We start from the raw sequence: 23741 nt of genomic DNA on the forward strand, positions 1-23741 counted from the left end.
CCACCATTATCCTTGCTAGATTGCATCATATCCCATTTTTGGAACCCTAAACACGACGACGAATAATTCGCTCCATCTCCTCGGACAAGCCTTTGGGGATCCAAGTTGCCTGCATAACATAAACTGGAATGGCCTGTAAAACTGCCTTGGCAAGAGTTATTCGATTGAAAATGACAAATAATGGATGCAATTGAAAATGTGATAAAAAGACATAACACCTTTGATGCAGCACAACTTAAAATGTTAATATTTTTTTATGTTTTCGATTGAACCAAAAATATTATGAAAAAAAAGGTAATATTTTCGATTGTCAAGTAAAAATATTAAAAAAATAACATTTTTAGTTGCGCTCAATAAAAAAATGTTATGTTTTTATCACATTTCAGTTGCACCCATTTTATAATTAATGAGATTGTTTACTTACTAATCATTTTTGTCTTCCCTTCAATGGCAGGTGATACTATGTTATTGTTGAAGGAGTTGTATTTTTTTTGGGTATCCCAAGGTGTCTCCAGGCTTCGCCTGAGACTAATCCTCCGAGGTACTGTCGGGCACGAAAGGTGGGGACCTCTCCCAAGAAGGTTTTCTGCATCCACAAGGGCTCAAACTTGAGACCACTTGCTTAAGCGACCAGAGCCCCTTCCACTCAGGCCAACCTTCGTTGGTGAAGGAGGAGTTGTATTATATGAATAAAACTCCTCTTATAATTTTTAGGGTAAACTACATGTTTAGTACTTAAACTATCACTTTTGTTCCATTTTAGTACCTAAATTTTTATTTTTTTTCAAAATCATACATAACGTTTACTTTTTGCTTCATTTTAGTCCCCTTGTTAACTTTTTGTTCCATTTTAGTACCCCGTTGTTAAATTTTTGTTTCATTTTAGTACCTCAATTTTTAATTGTGGGGTACTAAAATGAAACAAAAAGTAAACATTAGGTATGAATTTGAAAAAAAATCAAAAGTTTAGGTACTAAAACGGAATAAAAATGATAGTTTAGATACTAAATATGTACTTTACCCTAATTTTTAATGTTGGGATGTCGCGTTGTGCTATTCTTATCATTGTTTGTAATATTCTTGTATAACTTGTAACATGTTTGTTGCATTAATTTTGATTTTCATTTCATCTTGTATATGTGAATAGGGACAATAACATGTCGGGTTAGGTTGTAATTGTTGGTCAAATAGACTGCTGCAAAACGAGGCGTTAGCACTGACTGGAAAATATTAAATAAAATAATCAATCAGAATGATAACCGTGTCGTGGTAATCCACTGCCTTAGAAGCAAATTCGCCCCGATGTGTGTAATCGCTACAATGGACGAACAACCCCCTGAGGTTAACACGGCTCTCCAAGAATTCGTACACCCGAAAACTGGAGTGAACTTGGTGGTATTGCTCTTCTCTCAACTCAAACAACACTCAAAAAATAGGAGTGTTTCAAAGCAAATGTTTGCTTGGAAATATCACAAAGTGAATGAAATTGCCCTCTATTTATAGGCTAAATAGTGAGGGCAAAATAGTCACTTCCAAATCATAATTTAATTCTATTAATCATAGAATTAAAAACCTTTAAAAAACTGTTACAAATTGAGCATTACCAACATTCCCCCACTAATGCGAAAGAATTCTTTCGTAAAGATGAGAGCAATGAAGTAAAAACATGAGAAGAGCAATAGCGAGATTAGTTGCTTAAGCACTAGTGAACGTATCTGGAACTAGTACATAGTGATGATGAGCAATCCTTCTCTTAGATAAGTGAAACTAGTCTGGAACTTTCTAAGATTGGGGTAAACTCATAACACACAACTAACCCCTTCATCCACCAAAGTTCTCGATGTGTCTACAAAGAATATATACAAAAGCGTATATATGTTTAGCCCTCTTTCCTCAGGATTCTAATAAGTGTACTAGAAAAAACGGCCCAACGTTTTTCATAGAAGGTGGCTAATCCTTCTCACTTACGTAGGTTATTTCATCAAATTTATATCAACATAAACCACTCAAACTGAGCTATGAAATAATTAAGAGCTTTTATAATAGCTCAACCTCACAAAGGGTATGGTGACTTTCTTCAAGTTCATTATTAATGAACCACCCAAACTCTGGGATAAGAAGTCATTAAGAATAAATATTCAGCCTCATAATTCGGTGAATTCAATATGTCATTCTCACTAGGAACTCCCATTCAATATGTCCTTCTCACTAGGAACCTCTTGGGTTTGAATTCATTAAGAGTTTAATAAAACTCATCCTCTCAAACGGTAAGTTCATCTAGTCCTTCGCGATTAGAACTACCCACTCAACTCTGGGTTATGAACTTATTAAGAATAGATATTCAACCAAAATCGGTAAATTCATCAAGTCTTTCTCACTAAGACCACCCAAAGCCTGGGCTATGAATTTATTAAGAGCAATTAAGCTCATCCTGGGCATGCACATTATTCATCATAGGGATAGGTAGTAGGAATGTGCACTATGAGTCTTTCCATGGTTTCGTTTGACCACATGGAACTTAGATAACTAAGTTGGGTATCCACCATGAATTCCTCAACCAATGGGCTTTAGGCCCATCCCCCTCGACGAATCTAGGACCAAGGATCTGCTAGGTTCCTTTCCGACTTCACATACTCTAAAGAGAGCACTCCATTCTTTATTAATTGTCTAACTGATTCATTCCTTATGCGAACGTGTCTTTTCTTACCATTGTACACATATCACAGCTTGCGAATCACACAACAAAGAAATCGGAGGAGTCGGTCTTCCTCATAACAAAATATTTGCTAACAAGCTTCCGAGCCACTCGGCTTCTTGCTCAGCTAGGTCAAGAATTATAAACTCTGACTCCATGGTAGAATGAGCAATACAAGTCTGCTTCGATGATTTCCATGAGATTGCTGCTCCACCCAAAGTAAAAACATACCCGCTCGTAGAGCTTACCTCATCATTATCAGAAACCCAGTTGGCATCACAATATCCTTCTAGTACCGCAGGAAAGCCAACAAATTCAAGTTTCCAATCCAAAGTACCCTTAAGATACTTCAGTAAGCGTTTAAGAGCAATCCAGTGCTCACCACTCGGATTATGAGTATATCTACTTAGTCTACTCACAGCATAAGCAATATCAGGCCGAGTATAGTTCTTTAAGAACATTAAAATTCTGATTAATTTAGCATATTATGTTTGGGAAACGCTACTTCCTTTATTCTTAAAGAGATATATGCTAGTGTCACAAGAGTTCGAACAGGGACGACGTCAAAACTGTCAAATTTTTTTTAACACTTTCTCAAGATAGTGTGCTTGACATAAAGAAAATCCCTTTCCAGTAATTTTGACTCCTAAGATTACATCAACTTCTCCCAGATCCATCATCTCAAATTTAGTGGACAAGAAACCGTTTGTTTTGTTAATGGACTCAATGTTAGAACTGAAAATCAACATGTCATCAACATACAAAACTTATGATGACGCAATCAGTATCAAACATCATCGAATACACGCAAGCATCCGAACCATTCACAACAAAACCAAAACTAAGTATAGTTTTATGAAATTTCTTGTACCATTGTTCTCATATAGATCTCCTCATCTAGATCTCCATTCAAAAATGCAGTCTTAACATCCATTTGATGTACTTGCAACTTATGAATGGAGGCTAGTGCAAATAATGCACGGATCGTTGAGATGTTCATAATGGGAGAGTAAGAATCAAAGTAGTTTAAAACAAACTTTTGAGTGAACCCTTTGACAACTAGCCTTGCCTTGTACCACTGGATTAAATCATCTTGTCTCATTTTCTTCCGGAAGATTCATTTGCTACAGATTGGTTTAAATCCTCTAGGCAAGTCAACTAATTCCCAAGTATGATTAGACATTATCGATTCTAGTTCATCATTAATAGCGCTTTTCTAGAACTAGTATCGATAGATCTTATAGCCTTTTTAGGATCCTTATATAATATTTAAGCTATATGACCAGAAAGAGAGTCTAAATCATTTATCTCAGAAATAAAGGAAGTGATAAAATTTGGTCCAAATAGCCTTTTACTTCTTCTAGGCTCGAAATTAATTTCTTGAGAAGACCTAGCAGAAATACTAGAAGAAGTGGATATAATATTTTCTATTTGAGTTTATGCATTTAATCTACATTTTAAGACACCCCCACATTTCTAACATTTTAGGATATCCATAAGTGTCTTGTAAAACATGTAAACAAATACTCACTCATACTAGAGTAAAGTTTGTTATGAGTTTTAGCCATAAAACTATATTTTTAACAAACTCAAGTTTTGTTTACACATAATTCTCAAAGTTTTGAGAAGTTACAAATCATTAAAATGCATAAACCATTATAAAATAGATAATCTCTTTTCTTTCCTCTACTTAGGAAAATCACTTAGAGATTTAATAGCTACAACACACTTTTAGTAGCAATAGAGTCTATCATATACTCATTCATGATATTCAACATATTAGCCTTAAAGAGATCATCATATATTTTATTTACTATGACTAAATTTGGTATTCCACTCAACCAAATTAATCTCTACTCTTTTAACTTCTGCACTAAGTTTTAAGAGTTTTTATCTTGTCATAGTATTTTATAAATTGGAATAGTGAGCATAGTAATGAACAATGCACCAGGTAGGTTTCTATAAAAGAGAGGTGGTGCACTAGGCACGCTTAAGTACCAAGTCTTCATAGAACCAATCCTAGACATGCACTTTCATACTCATCACACTATTTTCCAATAAATTATTTATAGATTTTCTCTTTCTTAAGGCTTTCTTAAAGAATTATGCTTGACACTATCTTATTAAGCATATATTTTTGGGCTCACACTACCACCTTAGCCTTAGTAGTACTATCTTAGTCTTTACTAGTGGTTTTATCTCATTTCATAGTATCCACCGAGTTTTAAAGACTATCTTAAAGGCTCATGCAATCTAATTAATGTATTTAAAAGGCATGAATTAACAGGCAACAAGTCTAAATAATTTGACCTCGCAGGTAGAATCACAATTCCAAATAGACTTGTTCACCATACATACACCATCATTCTTTGCATTATCACTTTTAATCAGCATGATCCCAAAATCCATCGTGACAATCACTTCATCTAAACCAAAGTCAAATGAAGAATATACATGGTTAGTCGCGAAATTAATTTACTAACAATAATTTTTAAAAAATATTATTGATAGTGACAAGATCCTTATCTTTAGGATTTTGGTTCCTTATCTTCAAGAGATTGTGGAAATCAAACTCAAATTTAACAACTATTCAATTTGGAGAATCTCCTCGTTCAACATCATCACCTCACATGAAAATAAATAGTTGCACATCTCCACATGAACCAAAGGTTGTTATTCTCCAAGAGAATCAATTTCCATTATAATGGAGTCATTAAATCATACTCTTTATTGCACAAATATTAGCAATATATACCCATGTATAATAGCAATATATATTCATTAAAATGAGAAAATAGCTAATTCACCAATATAGCTATGTAAACACGTTAAAAGCAATAAATGCTTTTTAAAGCAGTGAGCACAAAGAATGCTAATATAGTATAAAGCTAATTGATTTATACATGAAAGGAACCGAAATAATATTCATACCAACATTTCATGCATTATTATGCATTAAAATCCCCAATGAATTATCAATAAATATTGCTTTATTATACTATTTGACTAGTATATTGATAATAGCCTAATACCATTCGAAAGCAATAAACACACGTCTCCATTATCTTTTCAGTTTTGCAATATAAAGACAATTCATTAAAAAATTATTTTGAAAACTAAAACGTTTCCTTGCTTTAAACTCATAAAGTAATGACTAATTAAACGTTTTTTCCGTTCCTTTTGTCCATAAGACCTTATAATACCATTAATGCTTATTATGAAATCATAATACTATTAATGCTTATTATAATATAAAATTTATAAATATTCAAATATTAATGGATTATAAACGACTGTTAAGAAGTATTTAACAGCTATAATACTAATGTTTCCAATTCCATGCATTTTCTCAACTTTAATTCATGCTTTAAAGTTTCCAATATTTAAATGCAGGAAAACAACCTTGTCATGCATGTTTACTGTTTGATCTTAATAATTATAAATGAATCATGAAATTAAAGCATGACAAATTTCTAAACATTAGCAACCACAAGTTTGTTACCATATTTCTGATCATGGCACTATCAAAGTCCTTTTGATTGCAAGATTATTGAGAAAACATGGTAAATCAACAGACTAACCGAAATCGATAGCCTCAATTTCCTTCTTTAGATATTTTGGTAATCGATGCAAAAACATGTGCCTATCAGATTGTACTGTTGTCGTTTGTAGCAGCAGTATAAAATTTGCTTCTAAATTGTTGGTCAAATAGACTGCTGCAAAACGAGGCGTTAGCACTGACTGGAAAATATTAAATAAAATAATCAATCAGAATGATAACCGTGTCGTGGTAATCCACTGCCTTAGAAGCAAATTCGCCCCGATGTGTGTAATCGCTACAATGGACGAACAACCCCCTGAGGTTAACACGGCTCTCCAAGAATTCGTACACCCGAAAACTGGAGTGAACTTGGTGGTATTGCTCTTCTCTCAACTCAAACAACACTCAAAAAATAGGAGTGTTTCAAAGCAAATGTTTGCTTGGAAATATCACAAAGTGAATGAAATTGCCCTCTATTTATAGGCTAAATAGTGAGGGCAAAATAGTCACTTCCAAATCATAATTTAATTCTATTAATCATAGAATTAAAAACCTTTAAAAAACTGTTACAAATTTTTCATTGTGTTTTGTTGTCTTGCTTGTTGTCTATATAGGTGGGGTTGCGTGGAGTGTTGGGGCAGCAGACGTGCATGGGTCATTCTATTGGCATTAGGGCAGAGAATGGTGGTCACTGGTTGGAGGATTAAGCGGTTACCCTAAGGTTAGGGTTAGACCTGGGTCGGGTCTAGTTTTAGGCCCCGGGTCTGAGTTTAAATCTGGGTCTCGGGTTGGGTCTTAGTTGAGTTTTATTTTTCGAGTGTTAATTTGAATTGCATTTCCTTTAGTCAACCATGCCTGAATTGCAGTTAACGTGTCACATTCTTTTCGTCATTCAAAATGATATCACATGATCAAATGATGTCAAAAAAATTAGATTAATGTGTCACATCAGCATTCTGTTATTCCAATAACGGTTGTTAATGGTCGAGTGATTAATTTGTTATAAATCGATAACTTTAGTGACCTAATTATTACTTTTAAAATATTGGTAGCCAAATTTTTTTATTCAAACATTAATGATTATTTATATAGTTTACCCAAGAAATTTGTGGAAGAAAAAGAGAACTAAACGAAGCCTAGGGGCTGAAAAAAAGTATTGGACGTGTGATTAGCCTATCGATTGATTAAGAGATTGTGTAAATTAAAGCCATATTTGTTTTGGTTAAACGAATTGAAAGATCATCTAACTTTTAGTGGCATCTTGATCCTAAATTATTTTTTAATTTAATCCCTTAACTTATAAATAATTAATGTTTTAATCATTTAAATAATTAAAACATTAATATTTAAAATATAATTATATTTAAGATAAATTATACCCGTGATCACTTAATTATGAGATGATCACTTATATTTCAATTTTATCAATTAGATCAAGTTAACTATCGGAGTTGACGTGATAATTAACAAAAAGGTAAATTACACCGGATACCACCGAACTTAAAGGCGTTGCATCATTTATAACATTAAAATTTCAATTTTGTCAGTTATAGCTCTGAACTTTGATTTTTGTTTCAATTATACCACTAGATCGTTAAATTATTAATAGTAGGATCAAAACAACGTTATTTTGGTGAGGTGTCTACGCCAACAGTCGATAGCCACATAATCGTGCCACTAATGATTTAACGGTTCAGTAGTATAATCGAAATAAAAATGAAAGTCCAGTGCTGAAATTGGTAAAATTGAAAGTTCAAAGACACAAACTGTAGACACCCATTTTTGTCCGAGTCTACGAAAACAAAATATATTGGGATAGAAGACAATCCATGAGTTACTTCCCAATACTTTGAGCTCAACTCAACTTCACAACGAGAGTTATCGCGCTCAAGAGGTCCACGATTTCAACTTCACGACAAAGGATATCATGTTCAGGATTTTACAATTCAACTTAACTTCACAACAAAAGATTCATCCACGATTTCAACTTCACAAATAAGGATATTGTGCCCAATAGATCGACTTAGTGTCACAACAAACACTATTAAGTCTAAACTCAAAGAGAACCGGACAAAAACTTGTAGTCTTTTTCATCTTTGCCCTATTCTTGTTAACACATAAATATCCAAAGAGGAACAGCTGTAGACACTCATTTTTGTCCGGGTCTACGAAAACATTATATTATTATTATTATTATTATTATTATTGTTATTATTATTATTAATTTATATATTATTTTGCAGTCACCCACCATTATCTCAACCACTCTACTACCCCACCCATTCCACTCCTATCCATATTTTCCACTACTACCACTAACTAAAAAACAAATCTGCTTTTGGGGGCTTTTAATATTTAAACACATTCTTCTTATCATTTTGGGGGGCCTCACTCATTGGAAGCGGCGAAAGGAGTCCTTTGGTTTTTGGTGCTGCAGATAAAGAACCCCAAGACTTCTCTCCATTATTTTATTCCATTGAAAGCTTCGTTTTACGAGGAAAATGGAATGGAGAGAAGCACGAGCACCCCATAGAGGAAACCACACACTTCCACTGTAGATCTACTCACTTGGTCCGACACTCCTCAACCCAATTCCACCACCTCCGCTGCATACTCCACTCGCTATCTCCAGCTCAACCGTTTTTCTTCACCCGCGCGCCTCACTTTCTCGGTTAACCAAACCAATCCCCTACTAATGCTCAAGTTAAATGAGGTTTCCCATCCAATACAACAAAATCAATTCCCTGGAGGATCTTTGGTTCGAGTCGCCGCTGGAAATCGTGGTGTACCCAGACCCTATATTACAGAAAAGAAATAAATGAATTGACACATTCGATGAGAATTTGAAGAAGCTTATCGATGAGATGTTCGATGTTATGTACAAAACTGATGGCATTGGTCTCTCAGCTCCGCAGGTAGGAATTAATGTTCAACTGATGGTGTTTAATCCCGTCGGCAAGCGAGGTGAAGGGCAAGAAATCGTTCTTATGAACCTGAAAGTTACAAAATATTCGAAGAATATGGTGTTGTTTAATGAAGGTTGCCTATATTTTCCAAGAATATATGTTGATGTTGAGAGGCCGGAATATGTAAAGATTGATGCACAAGATATTAATGAATGACTAATGAAGTTCTCGACAACATTCACATACAGCTAGAGGCATTAGAAAAGAAATATAAAGATAAGACCGTCGAGCCTAGCAGTTAAGGACCACTTAAACAACGCTGACTCACGCTGTATTTCTTGTTCGGAACTGGGTGAGAATCAAGTTGCGTGTATGAGAAAATTTGAATCCCATTTGTATTTGACAATACTCAAAACCGGTGAAATTGCATAAAGGTCCTTTTTATTTTTTTATTTTTTATTATTTTTCTTTTTTTACTAACTTTCATTTATCTTTGTTATCTATTTTATTTATTTTATTATTATTATTATTATATTAATATTTTTTCTTTTTTTCTTTTTATAATCTAATACTATTTTTGACTTTAGGGATGTTTTCAATCGATCAAAGTTAATTAATTCGAATTATTTTTTTAGATTTTAATTTTAATTTAAATTTTCGTAATTAAAGACATCTGACAAATTAATTGGTACCGAAAGGGCAGTACAAGGGTGCAAATCCTTCCTTGGCTGTAATCGACTCCCAAACCCGACACATTTCTGGTAGAACGCATATCAGATAAGATGGTGTTTGATCCACCTAAATGTTTTTAAAACGATCGGTGGCGACTCTAACCCATTATTTTTAAGTCGAAGCCCAATTTCAGACTCAACCGAAAGACGGTCGCGATAGCTTGGCGACTCTGCTGGGGACAGGTAAGTGAGTCAGGCCATAATTAATTTTCGGTTGTCTTTTTCAAGCGAAAATAATAAATTTTAATTTATTTATTCGATTTTAATTATTTATCTTTGATTATTTTTCAAATAAATAGTTGCACTAACGTTTTTTAACGATTACAGATTTTTAAAAAAGTTTTCATCTAAGACTCTATACCCAAGCTCCAAACCCGTTTTTTAAGTGGGGGTGAAAGCGACGCTTTCGTGAGAATTTATTCTCCGTATGGGCCTAGCAAGTAACCTTCGGGATTCATATACCTTATGTCTTCATGTGAATTTATTCTCCGTATGGGCATAAGGGAATGTATCCTCTCGAGTTTAACTTAGTCCACGTAAACTTGTAATGAACTTAGGACTAAAGGTCTGGCAAGCCCAAGGGGGCACCGACAAGGAGAAATCGAATACCTTCTTTAGAACCTAAACCGGGAGACTATAGGGAATTAGAGCCCAGCCCAAAACCTCATTTCAAACCCTAGACTATTTTGAGATTATTTCTTGCTTTATTTTATGTTCAAAACATGTGAACTAGAAATTTATGCGGTTAAGACTGGTTCAAAATTAACATGTGGGATAGAGATCATGTCCGTGTAAGAATAATAAGCATGGGGTAGATATCATGTGGGGTAATATTTTTATTTTCATGATTGTTTTGATTATTATCTTTACATCACTAACCCTTTTCATTTTTGTTCTCTTTTATTTTAGTTTCATCATTTGCATCATTCAAAAGAGGTGTTAATACACCAAAAATGTGTTCGTTAAACGTAAATAATATGTATTAATGGACAAAGGGGTTATAATACAAGAGATGAAAGACTCAGAAGTCCAACTATAGTTAGAAAATACTCATAATGGACTGGGATTTACACTGTGTACACCAAAAGTCAACTTTTTCAGTTGGCAAGGGTTACAGGGGCAAGACGAGAAAAAATATTATTGACCTGGAGTGCTCCTTCAAAGACAACAGGCCATTGTTGACAAATCCAAGAAGTAAACAAGTGAGTTTCAGACAGTTCCCTTCAATGGAGGCTTCCAAATGCGCTTTTGTTGAAGGCAGACTCAGCAGAGAGTGAAAACTAGAGATGCAGTCATTCAACAGCTCGTCACCTGCACGGTTTATCCAGATGAGTCAGAACGGTTTGACAGGGTATTCAATCGGTGACAGACAAGGCGGAAGACGGATCAGAAGTTGTTATGGGTCTATACCTTTAAAATGTTTTTTGTCTCCTAAGACATAACATTTTTATCCTCAATAAGGATTATTTATAATAACAGACACATTTTTGGATCAATGTCTCGAACATTGTATGCATTATGTATTCATGCATATTTCGCATTATTGTTCTCTTTTTTTTCATTCACATGTCTCATAAAAAATGGGAACATTTCGATTATATTCCTACAAAGAGCTTTACCAACAACTTTTTGACACCCACGTAGTGTCACCATATCCGGTGGAACACATGAAGCCCCCATACCCAAGTAGTATGATGAGAACGTTCATTGTGAATATCATAGCGGTGTCCCAGGCACACTATCGAGAACTACTCCGCATTCAAGAGAATCGTGCAGAAAATGCATAATAAAAATTGGATCAACTTCAGCAACTCGGGTGCATCCAAATAAGAAAGAAGATCGTTTCATCATTCGCAGTATTTTGTTTGAATTTGTTTTTCTTCTTTTCTCAGTTCTTTTTTTAAGGAGGTTTAAATGAATTTATGCTACTTTAAAGATAGCAAGCAATGAATCAAATTTGTAGACTTGAAATTCGTTGAATATCAAATGAATTAAAAACTCTGTAAATGATCGGAGTTACAAATCTTTGATAAAGTGATATGATCAAATAATGACCCTTGGACCTTACCTTGAAAGATACGCTCAAACACCATACATTTTTCTTACAAGAACCGATATAACCTTCTCCTCTCATAAAAAATGAAAAGAGGCTTGGTATTTAGATATGCATATGTGCGGACAACATGGGACATCTTTTGCATATGATATTACTATACTTTTTGTTTAAGACGTTCAATGATGATCATGATCTTTACATATGGAATAGTCAAGTAGTTGAATTAGTTTAGGCCAGTCGCTTGGAAATTGAAGTCTAAAGATGAAATTATTGACTTTCAACAAACACCTAGACTATAACAAGTTCTTCTTGACAATCTTAAGAAATTAAATCCGTAAAAGTTGAGCTATTACACTAAGGCAATTGGTTATAGAGGAAACTCGAAAGCCCTGGCTTTATGAATAAATTGCGTTCAAACCATGACATTGCTTGGACACTTGGCAACTTGGTGTTTGCTCCACTTCTATTGTCAGGCCAAAGACTTTGTGATGAGATGAACCATTCAGTTAACATGATAAAAGTGATTATAATATTAAGTTATCCCTCTAAAGCAATTGGTTAAACGCCTCAGCTTTATGGATTTGGCTATCCAGACAATGGTAAATTAAATCAAATTTATCTAAACAAGAAATTTTCGGTAATGATGGACTAAAGGACACTCAAGAATTTTATTTTTAGATCGATATTTTTGCATTGCCTTTGTTAGAGAAGCCTACGAAGCTTGAACAAATGGAAGATTTCAGAGGACCGAAATAGAAGGTCTAGTAATTGATTATGCTAGTTGCGTCATTTTGTCCGCATCCGATTAAAATGCCAAGCCAAGAAAAAGGGGCATGTTGCGACATTTTGGTGGTCAAAACCATAGAAAATATGAGGCAAACCTGAAACCAACTCATCAATTTTGATATTTGCCAAAGAGCTATAACTATGAAAGCATTAAAAGAGCTATTGATTCCTTTGATATTCTTTGAGCTCATGTTTATGATTTGATTCAATTGTGAGCCTGAATTAAGCAACAATTTTTTACAGAATTTTTATATGCTCATATCTTTTTCCCTCATAAAATAAGAGAAATGAGAAAAAAAATTTCAAATAGGACAGTCTCAAATATGAAAGGTCCTTGAAGCTGAAACCCGAGAAGAAAATGAGGCACGATCGATTCCCAAGACCAGATCGACAGACAAAGCATGAGACTCTACCTAGGAGATAAAATAAGAGATAATTCATATTGCATGCATCTTAGACATACTTAAGAGCATCACATTCATCATTTTTTGCACACATAATTTTTTGTAGCTTTTAGAGTCAATTTCAACTTCACAACGAAGGATATTCAATTCAAAGCTCAACTTCACAACGAATGAGCCATCTACAATTTCAACTTCACGACGAAGGATATCCAATTCAATGCTTAACTCACAACGAATGAGCAACCCACGATTTCAACTTCAAGACGAAGGATATCGTGCCCACAAGCAGTATTCATCTCTAGATTGGATTTCAACTTCATGACGAATGATATCCAATTCAAAGAAGGAATGTCTGTCAATAAACAACTTTTCCAGTTTCATTCGGAGTCAATTTCAACTTCACAGCGAAGGATATTGGACTCGAAACAACACAACTTACACAACATTGGATTTCAACTTCACGACGAAGGATATCCAATTCAAAGCTCAACTTCATAACGAAGAGGTCATCCACGATTTCAACTTCACGGCGAAGGATATCGTGCCCACAAGTAGCAATACAACTCGAGATTGGATTTCAACTTCACAATGAAGGATATCCAACTCAAAACCAATTTGGTGAAACTTACTCAAGATTGGATTTCAACTTCACGACGAAGGATATCCAACTCAAAACCAATTTGGTAAAATAATTCTTAGATTTCAACTTCACAACGAAGGATATCCAATTCAAAGATCAACTTCACAATAAAGGGGCCATCCACGATTTCAACTTCACGACGAAGGATATCGTTTTCAACAGATTGACTTGATTTCACAGCAAATGAGTCATCAGCAACAACATGGATTCATTCCCCAGCCCAGTGCATCATAACTCAAGGCGAGAAGGGTTATTTGTCATCAAAGACCTTCGATTTCGATTACATTCAACTCAAAGGCACATCAAATTTACAGCATAGCTCAAGGCGAGAAGGGTTATCTGTTAACAAAAGACTTTCGAGTTTGATTACATTCAGCTCAAAGGCCTATCAAATTTACAGTATAGCTCAAGGCGAGAAAGGCTATCTGTCAACAAAAAATGTCGAGCTCGATGCCATTCAGCTTGATGACGTATCAACCGCATAGTAACAGCGAGGAACTAATTTCCAGTTGAAGTTTAAACCAAGGTCTTTAAGTCAAGAGGAAGATCTGGGGCAATCTCTCAGCTCAGTACATCATAGCTCAAGGTAAGAAGAGATGTATATCAATGAAGACTTTCGAGTTCGATTCAATTCAGCTCGAGGGCGTATCAACCGTGTTGCATTAACAAGGAACTATTGTCCAGTCAAATTTTCACACCCAAGTCTTTAAATCGAGAAGAAGACCAAGGTTGACCAAGATTGGAAACATAGAGACAATTTTCGATTCACATACGATTTCGACTTCACAACGAAAGATATCTTACCCAAAATATTGACCCAACTTCACGACGAATGAGTCATCTGTGATACAACAATGAAAAACCTATTTCATTCAGGTCAAATTTCAGCTTCACAACAAAGTATATTAGGCTAGAAGACAATCCATGAGCTACTTCCCAATACTTTGAGCTCAACTCAACTTCACAACGAGAGTTATCGCGCTCAAGAGGTCCACGATTTTAACTTCACGACGAATGATATCGTACTCAGAATTTTACAATTCAACTTAACTTCACAACAAATGAGTCATCCATGATTACAATTTCACGAAGAAGGATATCGTGCCCAATGGATCGACTTAGTGTCACAACAAACACTATCAAGTATAAACTCAAAGAGAACCGGGCAAAAACTTGTTGTCTTTTTCATCTTTGCTATATTCTTGTTAATATAAAAATATGCAAAAAGGGACAGCTGTAGACACCCTTTTTTATCTGAGTCTACGAAAACATTATATTATATTATATTATTAGTATTATTAATTTATATACTATTTTGCAGGCACCCACTATTTTCTCAACCAATCCATTACCCCCACTCATTCCACTCCTATCCATTTTTCCCACTACTCCCACTAACTAAAAAAACAAATCTGCTTTTGGGGGGCTTTTAATATTTAAACAGATTCTTCTTATCATTTTGGGGGCCTCACTCATTGGAAGCGGCGAAATGAGTCCTTTGGTTTTTGGTGCTGCAGAGAAAGAACCCCAAGCCTTCTCTCCGTTGTTTTATTCAATTGAAAGCTTCGTTTTACGAGGAAAGGGAATGAAGAGAAACACGAGCACCCCACAGAGGAAACCACACACTTTCACTGCAGATCTACTCACTTGGTCCGACACTCCTCAACCCGATTCCACCATCTCCGCTGTACACTCCACCCGCCATCTCCAGCTCAACCGTTTTTCTTCACCCGCGCGCCTCACTTTCTCGGTTAACCAAACCAATCATATGCTAACTCCGGTCTATGCTCGAGCTAAACGAGGTTTCTCATCCAAAGACAACAAAATTGTTTCCTCGGAGGATCTTCGGTTCGAGTTGCCGTTGGAAATTGTGGTATACCCAGACCCTATATTATGAAAGAGAAATAAACGAATTGACACATTCGATGAGAATTTGAAGAAGCTTGCCGATGAGATGTTCGACGTTATGTACAAAACTGATGGCATTGGTCTCTCAGCTCCGCAAGTAGGAATTGATGTTCAACTGATGGTGTTTAATCCCGTCAGCAAGTGAGGTGAAGGGCAAGAAATCGTTCTTATGAACCCGAAAGTTACAAAATATTTAAAGAAGATGATGTTGTTTAACGAAGGTTGCCTATCTTTTCCAAGAATATATGCTGATGTTGAGAGGCCGGAATATGTAAAGATTGATGCATAATATATATTAATGAATGACTGATGAAGTTCTCGACAGCATTCACAGACAGCTAGAGGCATTAGAAAAGAAATATGAAGATAAGACAGGGGAGCCCAGCAGTTAAGGACAACTTAAGCAGCGCTGACTCACATTGTATTTCTTGTTCGGAAGTGGGTGAGAATCAAGTTGAGTATATGGGAAAAATTTGAATCCCATTTGTATTTGACAACACTCAAAACCGGTGAAATTGAATAAAGGTCCTTTTTATTTTTTTATTTTATTTTTTTTATTCTATTATTTTTTATTATTTTTCTTTATTTTACTAACTTTCATTTATCTTTGTTATCTATTTTATCTATTTTATTATTATTATTATTATTATATTAATATTTTTTTCATTTTTTTCATTTTACAATCTAACACTATTTTCGACTTTAGGGATATTTTCAATCGATCAAAGATAATTAATTCGAATTGATTTTTTAAAAATTTTAATTTTCGCAATTAAAGACAACCGACAAATTAATTGGTACCGAAAGGGCAATACAATGGTACTAATCCTTCCTTGGCTGTAACCGACTCCCGAACCCGACACATTTCTGGTAGAACGCATATCAGGTAAGATGGTGTCCGATCCACCTAAATATTTTTAAAACGATCGGTGACGACTCTAACTCATTCTTTTTAAGTCGAAGCCCAATTTCGGACCCAACCGAAAGACGGTCGTGACACAAACAATACAACACCTAAACCTCAGTGGTATCTAGTATAGTTGACCCTTAACAAAATTAATATAAACATATGCTTGGTCTTCGTTTATTTTTATATACTTTCAATTTGGTTTTAATTTTAATTAATGGTGCCGAGGAAGATTCAAACCTGGAACTAAAGAGAATATGAGACACACCACAACTACTAGTCGAATCTCACTCTTCTGACATGAATTACGAGATAATTTATATTGTAATTAATGTCAAAAACAGAAAAAGAAAAAAAATAACAATGAAGGGAGAATTTGAACCCAGGTTGTTTAGAGCGTACGGAAGCACCTAAATCACTAAACCAAATTTAATAATTTATTTAAAATTGGATAGAACTTTTTATATATATTTTAAATGGTAATTAATGCAAGACTAAAAATAAAAATAAATTTAAGATTTTAATAATTTTAAACTAAATTTAGTATTATTTTCTTTTAATCTAAATTTAAGATTTTTTTTTAAAAAAAAGAAAATTTGTAATAAATAATAATCTTTCTGTCATGTTATTGAATTAGACAGCAATTACTACTGACACCAAGATCACCTATCCTTTGCGGCTATTTGTTCTGCTTTTTATCAACAAAGTCCTAAAGCCCTTTACATAGAATTCATGTAAAAAAACATGACCTTAATTATTACATGGTGATTTCATGGTTTAATCATCATCACCCCTGTCGGACTGTTCCTAAAAGCATTTGGACACATTTATCATATAAGCACACTACCAGACAGCTAAAAAAGGTGTTAGAATGTGGAAAGAATCGACAACTACAAAACACCATCAACCCTGTTTCTGTCTGTGTTTGTGCGAGTGGAGACAATACATGTTTCTTCCTTTATAGGAAGAAACATAAAAGCTCTAATACGGGCGATGATCGAAAAGATCGGATCAAAATGGTTCGAATCGAAGATCCCGTGTCATTTCTCGAAGATAAACACTTGCATGAGCAGTTTTTCGATACGAAAAAGATCACGGTATGACAGATTACGGAAACTGAGACCATCTAAGGGTGAACACGTGAACAAACCAAATTAAACCCTAATTCGAGCAATATTCAAAGAGAAAATACTTGTGTCATAAGAAATTCATCGAGCATTTCGATTGTCAAAACATAAAATATGTATCTAAAGATGGTCACATTTTGATGCTTCCTATAGAGTTTTTTTCTTAAATTCTTTTCTTCACAACGAACTCTGATAAAAATGTTCATCTAGAGGGAAGAATGGTGTGGGGATCAATCTTTTCGATCGGATCGTAAACTAACCTAACAGACAATGGGCCGATGGCTCGACACGGTTCTCCCTAATGTAATTGATGTCTCTGAGGGTTCTTCAGTGGTTATTCGAAAGCGTAAGTATAACGATTTTGCTAAAGTTTTAGGTTATTTGCTGTGGGCTTATTCGAGATGGAAGAGACGACCATACAAGGGTTATACGAACATAGATGATCAGAGCCGGCCATGATAACAAAACTAAGCCCTCCTATTTTCCAAAAACTTGTATAAAATAATAATGTGTAGGTTCATGACCGTGATCAAAAAATTGGGGATAGAGGCTGTTGCTTCTCTTATCTATTAGCTTGAAGTGTGGGCCTCGGTGCTGCCACTGCCGGTAGGAGGGGCAGGACTCTGACTAGACTGCTGTGCGCTTGAATGATGAACGGCTGCACCTTTAGGAAAAACCGAATCAGCTGCTTCACTCGACGAGCTCACCGATGATGATATTATCGTGGGTGCAGGGCCCTTGCTGGACCTGGATAGAAGTTCTGGTCGTAAATTCGAAGAGGAGGATGAAGGGGGTAGTGTACCAGTCGTAGATCCCACGGGATAGGGTACAGGCATATCAGAAACGGAAGACGTTGATGGACTGTAACTTAGTTTTTCCATAGGATGATCAAATTTGCAAGCAGGTCCGAACTTGCATACTCCACGTTGTGAAAAATGAGTACAAGTTGGTTCCCCCTGATACCATTAAGAAAAACAAGTAAGCAAATGAACGACAACTAACCGGGAAGAGACTCGAGTAATGTAGTAAATCGAAACCATATAACAAAAGATTCAAAGACATTCATGTAACTGGACTATACCACCGAGTCTAAATATCAACTAGCTCGTTAAAAAGTTCGGCGGAATGACATCAAGAGAGAAGTTCCAATTCAATGCAGTGATTGCACTGATATCTTCTGATACATTGTTTGTTAAATATAGATGATATTCAGAACATGGCATTTTACGACCAACCTTATTACGGAAACATAATTGAGTTGTTGCAAAAGCAATTTGAGCAAAGAAAACGACATACGACCGGATTTATCATCGGACATTTTTAAAATCTAAAATAAAGCATCACATTTATAGTACATTTCGTGAAATTCTTACCGGACGTAGAGGAAGACCAAGAGGGCTGAGGATGACATCTCCTTTCGGTGCAATCACTTGAGGTGGATGATGATATCTACAGGAGGATCCATATTTACAATTACCCGTTTTCACATAATACTGACATTCAGGTTGGCCGGGTCTCTCGGGAAATTGCTGCTCCTCCAGATTACTGCTTGAAGGTCCAACACTATATGGTACAGGTTGAAAAGACCCGGTATAGGCAGGCGCTGAAGGAGATAATGGTTTTCCCCGGAAAATTGAGCTTGATCCAACGGCGGGTTGAGTACCAGAAGTTACGGGTCCCTGCAACGGGTGCATTACAAACTTTAAAAAAATAATTAATGAAGTGTAATCACTGTTGAAGTTAACTGAATAAGATTTAAATTGCCCTACCGGGTAGGGATTCCAACTCGGAAAAGGAATCATGCCCGGGAAAAGTAGCAAAGGACCATAGGGGCCTTGCACGTATGAGCCTGGCATTAAGGGAGGTCTAGCCATTACAACTCCATATTGTTGAGAGGAAGGGCCGGACAGTGACTGCACCGTGGAATACAATGTAGGTACATGAACTGGTGTAGGCACAGATGGAACTTGAGGAGCAGGAGACGGTGTTAGAACCTGCACAGCAGGTGGTGCAGGATGATGGAATTTACACGTCGCACCGAACTTACACCGCCCCGTCTTCACATAGTAAGAACACTCCTTTTCACCCTGTATTGCAGTATTCAACTATTAAGCAAAACTGAAGAATGCATGTCTCAAAACACTTGAGCGTTAATGTCGAGTGATACAAACCGGACGTAATGGATATCCATAATAATTTAGCGGCCTGTGGATATAAGAACCACCTCCCTCCTTCGGATGATGGTACTTACAGGAAGAACCGAATCTGCAAGTCCCCGTCCTCATATAATACTGCAAATCAATAAAGCAAACAGAAACCTTTCACCAAAAATACATGACCCTAACTCGATATCCTTCAACCTTAAAACAAAGTAGCATCAAGTTATCTAACCAATTCACATTGTTGAAATCATTCGATTCCGGCATACACATCTCAAATTTATCAAAAGTTCAACAAACAATCTCATCGAAAGTACCTGACAAACCGGCTGGTCGACTCTCTCCGGATACTCCCCTACATCGCCTCTTCCAGCTCTCATAACCTAAGGCAGACAACCAATGTCACCGTTTTCGGATTCCGATCACCAATCAAAACAAATGAGCATCCAAAATCAAGATTACCAATTTCACTAGATCTCATATCATTGTACCAAAACTATGATATCTTATCCTAAAAATTCAAAACCCCATCATTCTAAAGACCATGATCAAGCAAAAAAACCAATCAAAACCCTTCAAGGAAACATTGAGTCGGATCAAAAACAAAGAACAATTCAATCAAACTATGATAAGTTTACCATAGCAGCACGGTCGCGTGGATGATTGAACCGACACCGAGAGCCGTAGCCACAAAACCCAGTCCTCAAATAGTAAATACAATCAGCTTCGTTGGGTCTCTCCGGGTATGATTCCGGTTCAACCCCTAATCCCAACCGCCAAGCCGGCTCTACATTTCAGTCAAAAAAACATGTATCACATCCCACGTTACGCTAAAATCAAAATCAAAAGCTCGGTTCTTCTCCTTACCTTCAAGCCCGGTTTCGGGTCCCGGAACTGTCCATTCCAGTTCCGATTCGGGTCCCCGCTCCATCAAACGTACGGAGAATCAACCCAAAGTATAATACGATCAAATGGGTATCCGTGTATTCTTCTCTAAACTACAAATAAGCAAAAAAAATAAATAGGAAAATAAAAACAGAGACTTTCTCTCTCATGTTTTCATTACTTCATTAAATACGACGAAAACAGACACACACAGAGAAGATGTTTTGTCTGTTTTTCTTTTGGGTCTGGTTCTCTCTCTCTCTCTCTCTCTCTCTCTCTCTCTCTCTCTCTCTCTCTCTCTCTGCTTCAGTTTCTCGAACTCTTGTTGTTTGATTTTGAGACTTCTATGAGTACGAGTTTCTAAATATCATAAGATAATGTTATATTATCATTAATTCTTTAACAGTGAAACTCACATATTATCATAAGATAATGTTATATTATTATTAAAAAATATCACATTAGTACTTTTATTTATTTTTTAATAAAAAGTGTCCAAATCATAACAAAAAATGTAACATTAGTTATGATTTAAAAAAATGAGTTGAGTGACTAAAACAAAACGTCAAAAATATATGATGAGTAAATACGTAGTATATCCTAATATTTTTAGGGTAAATTATGTGTTTAATATATAAATTATCAATTTTGGTTTGTTTTAGTACTAAATTTTTTATTTTTTAAAATCATACCTAACTTTTAGTTTTTATTTCAGTTTAGTACCTCCTTGTTAAAAACATAACAGCAGTGCATTTTTTATATGTAAATCATATCATTCATCACTCAACTATCTTCTCACTTCTATTTTAGTACTAAAGTTTACAAATTTTCAATTTAACTACTCAACTTTCAAGTTGCTCCTATTTTAATCACTCAAATTTATTTTATTAATATTTTTGTGACATGATATTTTATTATTATTTTATTAATGTATGATTAAAAATAAAAAATTGAAAGTTAGAGTGATTAAGTTAGGAGTAATTTGAAAGTTAATTAATTAAATTTAAAAATTTAAATTTTAGTGACCAAAATAAGAGTGAGAAGATAGTTGATTGATAAATGATATAATTTATCTATAAATAGGTGATACGTGCAAATTACCGTTAATTTTTTAATGACAACGTATTAAAATGATACAAAACTAAATATTAGATATGCTAAATTCGCAATTTATCCTATTTTTTATATCTCAGTTTTTTTTTTAAATATTTTAGCTTTTAAGTTTTTAGAATTTGTCAAATTAAATTAACTGATAAAAGATAATAAACATATTTATTAAACAGGTAAAAGTACTATTTGTTCGACTTGGACATGTTTTGGGCTGTTGGCCACATGCGGGCAACCGTATCTTACCAATCAATTGTCGGCCAGGTAAAAGTACATGTTCCTAACGTTGTTAAGCTGATCGATTTTAGTTTTTACCGTTATTGATTCGTTCAATTTTAGTTCATTATTCGTTAACTCCTATTTAATTTTAGTCCTTCAATTATGTCACATATTTGTTAAGTGTTAAAAGTAGAGATACTTAAACTGAATGAACCGATAATGTTAGGGATCATTTATCTTTCATTTTAAAATTAATGACTAAAGTCGAACTGACTCCAAAACAAAAGGGACTATTTGCTCAATTTACCCCAGAAAATAAGATACCTTCATTGATAAAATTTAGTGGCTAAATATATTAATTGTCAAATACTATAATGTCGATTAAAATAAAATTTTAAATATCAAGCTATATAATAAATTGTTTATTTTTTTTTATTTAATGAAATATATGTTCTTTTCCTTAATTGAGATAGGGTAACTTATTATTGGACATGTCAATCTTATTTCCATGAGCACCGATCATTTATAGGAACCCAAAAGGTAACACAATTATGAGTTAATCTATCAAATTTCATTTTTTTTCAATTGCAAATATTAAATAAAAATAATTTCTAAATTAATATTTATTGAAGATTAATCCCTTTATTTTAATTTTGGATAGAAGATTATTCCTTTTATATAAATGTGATGAACGTCTTTATTTTATACGACAAATATATCAATTTTAAAAATAATTTGAAATGAGTATTAATTTTTTATTAAACTAAAGTAATATATGTAGGGATGGGCATGGGTCGGGTTTTTGGTCCACTAGACCCGACCCGAGAACAAGGGAGCCTCGACCTGAGACTCGACCTAACCCGAAATAATAAAAAAATATTTTTATTCAATAAAAATAGTGACTTAATTGAAATATATATATATATAAAGGGGTATTATTGTAATTATTCCTAAATATATATGGTAAAATTATATATATTTTTGGGTCGGGTCGAGTATTTTTCACCCTAAACCCGAACCGACCCGACCCAAATATCAAACTTAAAAAAACCCGACCCGATCTGAACCTGAATTTTTTTTAAAAAATCCGTCGAATTTGAGTTCGAGTCCCATACCCATCCCTAAATATATGTTCTAAATATTTTCTATTATTTAACGATGAACATTCAATCACTCTGCTGTAATCATTAGTGCTCGAATTTAATATCTAAAAATAATGATGATTACTTTAACTATTAAGATAAGTTAATTCGTGTAAATAAAATATTAATTTTATATAAATAAACTGTGATCAGTTGACTTTAACTGTCAAGGAAAGAGTTAACCGTCCATGTTGAGAAAAGTTGGTACACATTTGTTTTCTAATTAGTGTGAAGGGACAAGACGTTTACTCGTGTTTATTTTACCAATGAACACATGTTTGCTTTGTTAATAAAATTATTACTATTGTTGGCTTTTCTCAAAACAAAATCAATCAATATTATTTATTTTGTTTAATTGTCTAACTAAATTTGGTCTATAACTTTGAATAGATACAATAGTTTTTATAATTTTAAATTCATTAATTAAATTGGTATCGTAATATGTCAATAAATAAATTATCATGTGAATTATCACATTAATTTTATATAAAATTTAATAACATTTAATATTGATCGTGCTTAAAATCT

General features: G+C 34.5%; 1 protein-coding gene and 2 pseudogenes across 1 annotated transcript; 2 read left to right on the forward strand and 1 right to left on the reverse strand.

The window, feature by feature from the left end:
• The first annotated feature begins 447 nt into the window (after positions 1-447).
• LOC120201182 lies at positions 448-9444 on the forward strand (annotated as a pseudogene).
• A 5792-nt stretch (positions 9445-15236) lies between these two features.
• On the forward strand, positions 15237-16104 carry LOC120201191 (annotated as a pseudogene).
• A 1807-nt stretch (positions 16105-17911) lies between these two features.
• On the reverse strand, positions 17912-20990 carry LOC120201220 (zinc finger CCCH domain-containing protein 34-like). Its single transcript, XM_039201881.1, has 7 exons — positions 20728-20990; positions 20499-20647; positions 20178-20243; positions 19873-19992; positions 19471-19788; positions 19075-19380; positions 17912-18657 (listed from the first exon to the last, which is right to left on the reverse strand). Exons 1-7 carry the CDS (start codon positions 20789-20791, stop codon positions 18271-18273), a joined length of 1410 nt encoding a protein of 469 aa, XP_039057812.1. The 5' UTR covers positions 20792-20990; the 3' UTR covers positions 17912-18270.
• Between the last annotated feature and the right edge of the window lie 2751 nt (positions 20991-23741).

Source organism: Hibiscus syriacus, unplaced genomic scaffold (genome assembly GCF_006381635.1).
Source record: "Hibiscus syriacus cultivar Baekdansim isolate YM2019G1 unplaced genomic scaffold, ASM638163v2 tig00007043_pilon, whole genome shotgun sequence".
Lineage (NCBI taxonomy): Eukaryota > Viridiplantae > Streptophyta > Magnoliopsida > Malvales > Malvaceae > Hibiscus > Hibiscus syriacus.

Excerpts from the sequence above, each read along its gene's own strand:
- LOC120201220 (XM_039201881.1), bottom strand. The coding sequence starts at position 20,791 with ATGGAGCGGGGACCCGAATCGGAACTGGAATGGACAGTTCCGGGACCC. Across the intron at positions 19,381-19,470 it reads CGAGTTGGAATCCCTACCCG|GGACCCGTAACTTCTGGTAC; the intron begins GTAGGGCAATTT and ends CACCCGTTGCAG. Across the intron at positions 18,658-19,074 it reads TTGGTCTTCCTCTACGTCCG|GGGGAACCAACTTGTACTCA; the intron begins GTAAGAATTTCA and ends TAATGGTATCAG.